The sequence below is a fragment of the Palaemon carinicauda genome, chromosome 5 (genome assembly GCF_036898095.1).
Source record: "Palaemon carinicauda isolate YSFRI2023 chromosome 5, ASM3689809v2, whole genome shotgun sequence".
NCBI lineage: Eukaryota > Metazoa > Arthropoda > Malacostraca > Decapoda > Palaemonidae > Palaemon > Palaemon carinicauda.
The window spans coordinates 126,790,512-126,799,632 of record NC_090729.1 but is presented as its reverse complement, the minus strand read 5'-3'; the positions used below and the strand labels follow the sequence as shown (position 1 = coordinate 126,799,632).

The window sequence follows — 9,121 nt, the reverse complement described above, 5'->3', positions numbered from 1 at the left end:
GCACATTTTTCTTGAACAGGTCGAATTCTTAGGTCATATAATAACCTCAGAAGGTAGCCAATCCTGCCCCAGTAAAGTGGAAGCTATTAGAGAATTTCCCAGGCCACGTACCCCGAAGGAAGTAGCTGGGTTCCTTGGGCTCGCTGGGTATTACCGTAAATTCATAAGAGGTTTTGGAGAGATAGTGAGACCCTTAGATATTTTAAATAAACAAAAAGTAATAAATTGGGGAGTGGAGGAAGAAATGGCCTTTAACCATTTGAAAGCTGCCTCAACTATCAATGACTTACTCGCATATCATAGATTTGATCGCCCGTTTTTAGTGACAACAGATGCAAGTAGCGTAGCTATTGGTGGCATAATTTCTCAAAGAGATGATAAAGGTCTAGAGCGATCCATTTGTTTTGCTTCCAGGGCATTAAAAGGGGCAGAAAAGAATTATAGTACATTCGATCGAGAGGCATTGGATATTCTTTGGGTTCTCGAGAGGAATTGGTTATTTTTATTAGGTCAGCTGATTGAGTTGCAAAGTGATCAGCGCCCCTTACTGATTTATTTTACAAAGGTGACTTAACATCTAGACAAGCGAGATGGATTGGAAGATTGCTAGTGTTTAACATAAAGGGTTTGACCACATAGAATGTAAGGCTAACAAGGTAGCTGATGCCCTCTCTAGAGGTGTAGTAATAGGAGAAACAACTAGGGCGCAAAAGAGGAACGAAGAACGAAACCAAAATATTGAAGGCTCCCATCAAAATAGAAAACGGGATGTGAATTCGCGCGAGGAGCAATCAGAAAACGAGAGAGAGAGAGAGAGAGAGAGAGAGAGAGAGAGAGAATGTGTGTGGGTGGCCGAGGAAACGACCAGGGGTGTCGAGAATGAGTGCCCTGATGATGCAGGTGTGATTGACTTGGGAGGTTGGGACAGAAAAAAAGAGGAATGGATGGAAAGAGTAGTGATTATAAGGGAATCGGAGAGTTATCCATCATTTCTGAATGTCCCTCATGAGAATTTTTTTATAGAGAATGATATCTAATATTGTGCTTACGAGAAGAGGGGAGGGGAATTTTGTGCACGGGTAGTTCTTCCTCCCTCTTTAATTAATCGAGCCATCCACATTGTACATGCAAGTCCGTGTGCCAGGCATTTAGGGATTGATAGAACGTTAAGGAGAGCAAGATAATCCTTCTTTTGGTTAGGAATGAAAAAATCTAATAAAAATTATATGAAATGTTGCCATGCCCTATTCCGGATCGGAGTGTCCTCCATATATCATAGACTATAGAAGGCGAGTGCGCACCTCCTCCCGGAGTGAGGAGCTTCGGGGGGGGGGGGTTAAGTAATGACCTAATCCTTGTAAGAAAGATATGTAGAAGTATGTGTTTTATACAGTGAGATGAATGACCTTTTTAAGAGTACTATGACTCATAAATTGTTGTGCGCGATCACTGAACTCTGTTATAGGTGACGTGTTAGTCTTATAAGTGACGTGTTGTAAACGTATTGGTGACAATATAATTCCATCACAGTGGAGATTTCTACAAAATCTAACAATTCAGCATATTGTCAGTGCAACATTGCAGTACCACTCAAGCAATCATTAGAACAAGAAGGTACTCGTCTGAAGAGTATAAGGCTGTGTAAAGTGTACTCACGAGCACTTTTTAAAATAAAGTGAAAAACCAATGTCCCGCTGTCTCGTTATCCGTTGAAATGGGGTATTTTTACCGTTTTCTACGTCATATTTGATATTCAAAAACTTGATATCATTTCATTCATAAGAACATAATTTTATGATAAGGATCTTCTACACATTTCTTTAAAAATAATACAATGTAATTCAAAAGAATTTCTTCTAACAATATTTCTGCAACAACAAAAAAATCGGAAATATATCAACCATTTATATAAAGTATAAATAAATCAATAAAACTAAAACTGCTTCATTTTTTTTGTCATCCAAATTAAAGCTGTATTAGAGGTTTAGCAATATTAGAAAATTCAAGACTATATTTATATCCACAGAAAATAACATGACATCCAATTTATATTCGTAACACCAAATGGAACCAAATACAAATTACTCTGCTTGTATTCAAGACTTACAAAAGCCAATTGCACATTTGAACTAAAAGAATTATAAAATATTAATCCTTAAAGTGAATGGTACAGGAAAGTGAGCCTTTGTACAGCAAAATCATGAGAGGAAAGTCATAAATGATTACAAAATACCATTTCATAGCCTAAAATAAAATGAATTTTCTTAGCTAAATACTTTTGTACTCTACTTCATTATGCTTCTTGATCCCCGGAAGAAAATTTTCAAATTCCGATAAAAATAGATTAGGAAAATACTGGCATTCCTATAGGCCCTAAGTCACCTATTGTCCTTTGCCGAAAAACATTGTTAATAGAGAAATAATTGATCAGTGAATATGTGAACGTTCGTTTGACTACGTTCGATTATTTTAAAGCCTCCACTTATAGGATGTATTTATTGATTTTCACGCGTGAGTAGAAATAGTTCCAAAACTGCAAAAGCCTTAATATAAAATAGCATATAATCGAATTAGATATTCCAGATCATGATTAAAAGTGTTCGGTAGATAATTTATATCTTCACCGAAACTGAATATTAGAAATTATATAGCTAAAGTTCTTATGCCTTTAATTTATTGGGTTTGGTCTGTTTTGGAGTAACCCATTTGGCGTCTCTAATTCGGCGTATTTAAGTAGAACCAGAAAATTAGATAAAATGCCGGTAAAAAGTCCCTTAAAAATCCACAATCGTGTTTTCAAATCTTGTAATAACACATAACCTTATTTACACAATGGTATATCAAGTGACAAAACTTATTTCCCTATTCTAGAATTGCAAAAGTAGAAGCTAAAAAAATCTTACTTCACTCTCTTACCCGTGTCCTAAATTATTAACCTTAAAGAAGCATAATTCCAAGACTAATCAAATTTCTGTTTTAATAAATACGGGAGCGTTTTTCCATGTTGGGATAACGCACAGTATGACAAATTAATGTAAGTTTCTCTTAAACACTAAATTTATTTTCGTTGTATGTTAAATATGTGGGGCTTTAGGTATAATTACGATAAATGTCACTGGGTATACTTCACAAATAATCAAGAAAGTAAGTTTCTCAATGTCAAGATGCATTTCTAATAGATAAAAGAAAAATGCGTAATATAAACTTCAAAATAACAATGTTTATCTAATCTAAACACACTGCAATTTATGAATGAAATACGAATACGCTAATAGTATCCAGGAAATATTGTTTCATTATCATCAGTGATTTCTTTATACTTTAGAGAGTACTATCGAACCTCTGCTAAGATAAAAATGGAGTGAAAAAAAGTTATTACCTTGATCTACAGCTTATACTAAGCGGTTTTCAACCATGATTTTCCAATTAGGAATAAATTTACTATTGTTATATAATCAAGCACAATTTCCGTAAATGATGGCAAGAGCTAAATGGAGAAAAGAAACAGTGAACCTTTCACACTAGCATGATACATCCGCACACACACACATTTATATACATATATATATATATATATATATATATATATATATATATATATATATATATATATATATATTTATATATATGCATATATATGTATATATGCATATATATGTATATATGCATATATATGTATATATACATATATATATATATGCATATGTACAAATATATATATATATATATATATATATATATATATATATATATATATATATATATATATATATATATATATATATATATATATATATATGGCAATATCTGCGTATATGTGTTCCATTTAGAAGGAGACGTTAGAGAATCTCAATAAAAACTAATAGTATACTCCTATGAAAAGAAAATTCTGAGAAAGATAATAAAAGTGGTCCTGAATCCCTATGTGGCCTTCAAATGGAGCTATGGTGACAGAACTCCTGCCCCCCACCCTACTCCATGAAACCGTCTGACACGATAAAGACATGGAAAGTCATGGCCACCATTTGACACAAGATAAAGGCGATGGAAACAGTCATTGCCACCGTCTGAAACAAGATAAAGACGATGGAAACAGTCATTGCCACTGTCTGACACAAGATAAAGGCAATGGAAACAGTCATTGGTGCCATCTAACACAAGATAAAGACGATGGAAACAGTCATTGCCTTCGTTTGACACAAGATAAAGACAATGGAAACAGTCATTGCCGCCGTCTGAAACAAGATAAAGATGATGGAAACAGTCATTGGTGCCGTCTGACACAAGATGAAGGCGATGGAAGCAGTCATTCCTACCGTCTGAAACAAGATAAAGACGATGGAAACAGTCATTGCCGACGTCTGACACAAGATAAAGGCAATGGAAACAGTCATTGGTGCCATCTGAAACAAGATAATGACGATGGAAACAGTCATTGCCGCCGTTTGACACAAGATATAGGCGATGGAAACAGTCATTGGCGCCGTCTGACAGAAGATAAAGACGATGGAAACAGTCACTGCCGCCGTCTGACACAAGATAAAGAAGATGAAAACAGTCATTGCCGCCATCTGACACAAGATAAAGACAATGGAAACAGTCATTGCCGCCGTTTGACACAAGATAAAGACGATGGAAACAGTCATTGCCGCCGTCTGACACAAGATAAAGGCAGTGGAAACAGTCATTGGTGCCGTCTGACACAAGATAATGACGATGGAAACAGTCATTGCCTTTGTTTGACACAAGATAAAGGCGATGGAAACAGTCATTGGCGCCGTCTGACACAAGATAAAGACGATTGAAACAGTCACTGCCGCCATCTGACACAAGATAAAGACGATGAAAACAGTCACTGCCGCCGTCTGACATAAGATAAAGACAATAGAAACAGTCATTGCCGCCGTCTGACACAAGATAAAGACGATGGAAACCGTCATTGCCGACGTCTGACACAAGATAAAGACGATGGAAACAGTCACTGCCGCCGTCTGACACAAGATAAAGACGATGGAAAGTCATTGCCACCGTCTGACAGAAGATAAAGACGATGGAAACAGTCACTGCTTCCGTCTGACGCAAGATAATAACGATAAAAAACAGTTATTTCCATCGTCTGACACTAGATGAAGACGATAGAAACAGTCATTGTCGCCGTCTGACACAAGATAAAAACGATGGAAACAGTCATTGCCGCCGTCTGACAAAATATAAAGACGATGGAAACAGTCACTGACGCCATCTGACACAAGGTAAAGACAATGGGACCAGTCATTGCCACCGTCTGACAGAAGATAAAAATGATGGAAACAGTCATTGCTGCCGTCTGACACAAAATAAAGATGATGGAAACAGTCATGGCCACCATTTGACACAAGATAAAGGCGATGGAAACAGTCATTGCCACCGTCTGAAACAAGATAAAGACGATGGAAACAGTCATTGCCACTGTCTGACACAAGATAAAGGCAATGGAAACAGTCATTGGTGCCATCTAACACAAGATAAAGACGATGGAAACAGTCATTGCCTTCATTTGACACAAGATAAAGACAATGGAAACAGTCATTGCCGCCGTCTGAAACAAGATAAAGATGATGGAAACAGTCATTGGTGCCGTCTGACACAAGATGAAGGCGATGGAAGCAGTCATTGCTACGGTCTGAAACAAGATAAAGACGATGGAAACAGTCATTGCCGACGTCTGGCACAAGATAAAGGCAATGGAAACAGTCATTGGTGCCGTCTGACACAAGATAATGACGATGGAAACAGTCATTGCCGCCGTTTGACACAAGATATAGGCGATGGAAACAGTCATTGGCGCCGTCTGACAGAAGATAAAGACGATGGAAACAGTCACTGCCGCCGTCTGACACAAGATAAAGAAGATGAAAACAGTCATTGCCGCCATCTGACACAAGATAAAGACAATGGAAACAGTCATTGCCGCCGTTTGACACAAGATAAAGACGATGGAAACAGTCATTGCCGCCGTCTGACACAAGATAAAGACAATGGAAACAGTCATTGGTGCCGTCTGACACAAGATAATGACGATGGAAACAGTCATTGCCTTCGTTTGACACAAGATAAAGGCGATGGAAACAGTCATTGGCGCCGTCTGACACAAGATAAAGACGATGGAAACAGTCACTGCCGCCATCTGACACAAGATAAAGACGATGAAAACAGTCATTGCTGCCGTCTGACATAAGATAAAGACAATAGAAACAGTCATTGCCGCCGTCTGACACAAGATAAAGACGATGGAAACCGTCATTGCCGACGTCTGACACAAGATAAAGACGATGGAAACAGTCACTGCCGCCGTCTGACACAAGATAAAGACGATGGAAAGTCATTGCCACCGTCTGACAGAAGATAAAGACGATGGAAACAGTCACTGCCTCCGTCTGACGCAAGATAATAACGATAAAAAATAGTTATTTCCATCGTCTGACACTAGATGAAGACGATAGAAACAGTCATTGTCGCCGTCTGACACAAGATAAAAACGATGGAAACAGTCATTGCCGCCGTCTGACAAAATATAAAGACGATGGAAACAGTCACTGACGCCATCTGACACAAGGTAAAGACAATGGGACCAGTCCTTGCCATCGTCTGACAGAAGATAAAGATGATGGAAACAGTCATTGCCGCCGTCTGACACAAAATAAAGATGATGGAAACAGTCATTGGCGCCATCTGACACAAGATAAAGACAATGGAAAGTTATTGCCGCCATCTGACACAAGATAACAATAGAAACAGTCATTGTCGCTGTCTGACCCAAGATAAAGACGATGAAAACAGTCATTGCCGCCGTCTGACAAAAGATAAAGACAATGGTAACAGTCATTGGCGTCATCTGACACAAGATAAAGATGATGGAAACAGTCATTGCCGCCGTCTGACACAAGATAAAGATGATGGAAACAGTCATTGCCATCATCTGACAAAAGATAAAGACTATGGTAACAGTCATTGCCGTCACCTGACACAAGATAAAGATAATGGAAACAGTCAATGCCACCATCTGACACAAGATAAAGACAATGGAAACAGTTATTGCCGCCGTCTGACACAAGATAAAGACAATGGTAACATTCATTGGCGCCATCTGACACAAGATAAAGATGATGAAAACAGCCAATGCCGCCGTCTGACACAAGATAAAGACGATGGAAACAGTCATTGGTGCCGTCTGACACAAGATAAAGACAATGGTAACAGTCATTGGCGCCATCTGACACAAGATAAAGATGATGGAAACAGTCAATGCTGCCGTCTCACACACGATAAAGACGATGGAAACAGTCATTGCCGCCGTCTGACAAAAGATAAAGACAATGGTAACAGTCATTGTCGCATTCTGACACAAGATAAAGATGATGGAAACAGTCATTGCCGCCGTCTGACAAAAGATAAAGACAAAGGTAACAGTCATTGGCGCTTTCTGATACAAGATAAAGATGATGGAAACAGTCATTGCCGCTGTCTGACACATGATAAAGACGATGGAAACAGTCATTGCCGCCGTCTGACAAAAGATAAAGACAATGGTAACAGTCATTGCCGCGACCTGACACAAGATAAAGATGATGGAAACAGTCATTGCCGCTGTCTGACACATGATAAAGACGATGGAAACAGTCATTGCCATCATCTGACAAAAGATAAAGACAATGGTTATAGTCATTGGCGCCATCTGACACAAGATAAAGATGATGGAAACAGTCAATGCCGCCGTCTGACACAAGATAAAGACGATGGAAACAGTTATTGCCGCCGTCAGACACAAGATAAAGACAATGGTAACAGTCATTGTCGCCATATGACACAAGATAAAGATGATGGAAACAGTCATTGTCGCCGTCTGACAAAAGATAAAGATGATGGAAACAGTCATTGCTGCCGTCTGACAAAAAATAAAGACAATGGAAACAAGAAGCATCAATAATTTTCTGGAAATAAATGATCAACTAACCAAGAATATTTTATGAAGAATGACTGATGTGCAGTGGTTGGGAGGAGATATGAAAATGGAATATTTAAGAAAAATACATATGAATGTGGATAGCAATATTATGTTCACAGAAAAATACCTTACGTTCTTTTTAATCAATTACCATGCAACCTCTAACTATTGATGATTGGTGCCTGAATTATTTAAAAAAGAAAAAGAATTAAAAGATACAAGGAACACAGACTCGTTGATTTTATCTCGTAAAGAGTGTTTAAATGAAAGTATTCTATCTAATCTCCGTAAATAATTTAAAAGAATATAATCCTTTATATAACATCTACTAACTAGAAAGAAACGTTGTATAGATACAATAAAATGCTCATAATCTTCATTATAGGATAAACATACGAAAATGGTTGTGGTATTTCTTGCACTTCACTCACAAAGCTGATTTAAGTAATTAAAGGAAATTGGGATAGGACTGGACATTTTGTCCTTTCAACCAAACAACATCTACAACTTTCTGTTTAGAACCACGGATCTATATTCGAAGCTCAGAGCTTCTCTATTTGGGGTGCAACTTTGTTGGAATTACCATACAAATGAAAGACATCAGTTGGATGAGAAATTAAAGTTGATTCTATGTCGAACAATTCAATAAGAAAAAACTTCTTCTACCGGACCTAGGTAACTGTATATGAATTCTGGTTATTATGTGTATTCTAGCAGATATTTCCACTGAAAAAAAATTATGATTGATAGATATGATGAAAAAAAAATAACCTAACAGGGAAGAAACATGTTTAAGTGGTTGTTGTTGGCTAATTGTTACATCACCATATGCTTTTCAGAGTATTAAAAGTCAAGGAAAAACAAGTTTCTCGGAATATTCGTATTAATTTTGATAACTATTATTTTGGATCAATTTACTAACATGGCCTACATGTTTACTTAAAATACTAATAGCATAATTTTACGAACGATTTTTTTCAAAAATTCATTTTCATATACCATAAATATATATTTATAGAGCTAAATGATCAGAATTTAATAAACTTTGGTCTTTGATAAATTCATATTTATATATCATACATATATCTTTGGAGTGTTAAGTAATCAGAATTTGGTTAACGAGTTTTTGGTAAATTC

The 9,121-nt window shown here is 37.2% G+C and overlaps 3 protein-coding genes across 3 annotated transcripts; all 3 read left to right on the top strand.

Annotated features, from left to right (window-relative positions):
• Positions 1 to 4,004: 4,004 nt before the first annotated feature.
• Positions 4,005 to 4,805, top strand: LOC137641128 (uncharacterized). The gene has a single exon (XM_068373572.1). It carries the CDS (start codon positions 4,005 to 4,007, stop codon positions 4,803 to 4,805), a length of 801 nt encoding a protein of 266 aa, XP_068229673.1.
• A 205-nt stretch (positions 4,806 to 5,010) lies between these two features.
• LOC137641127 (uncharacterized) lies at positions 5,011 to 6,217 on the top strand. Its single transcript, XM_068373571.1, has 2 exons — positions 5,011 to 5,071; positions 5,253 to 6,217. The coding sequence occupies exons 1-2, from the start codon at positions 5,011 to 5,013 to the stop codon at positions 6,215 to 6,217; spliced, it is 1,026 nt and encodes a 341-aa protein (XP_068229672.1).
• Positions 6,218 to 6,730: 513 nt separating this feature from the next.
• Positions 6,731 to 7,966, top strand: LOC137641126 (zinc finger protein 84-like). Its single transcript, XM_068373570.1, has one exon. The coding sequence runs from the start codon at positions 6,731 to 6,733 to the stop codon at positions 7,964 to 7,966; it is 1,236 nt and encodes a 411-aa protein (XP_068229671.1).
• Positions 7,967 to 9,121: the final 1,155 nt, after the last annotated feature.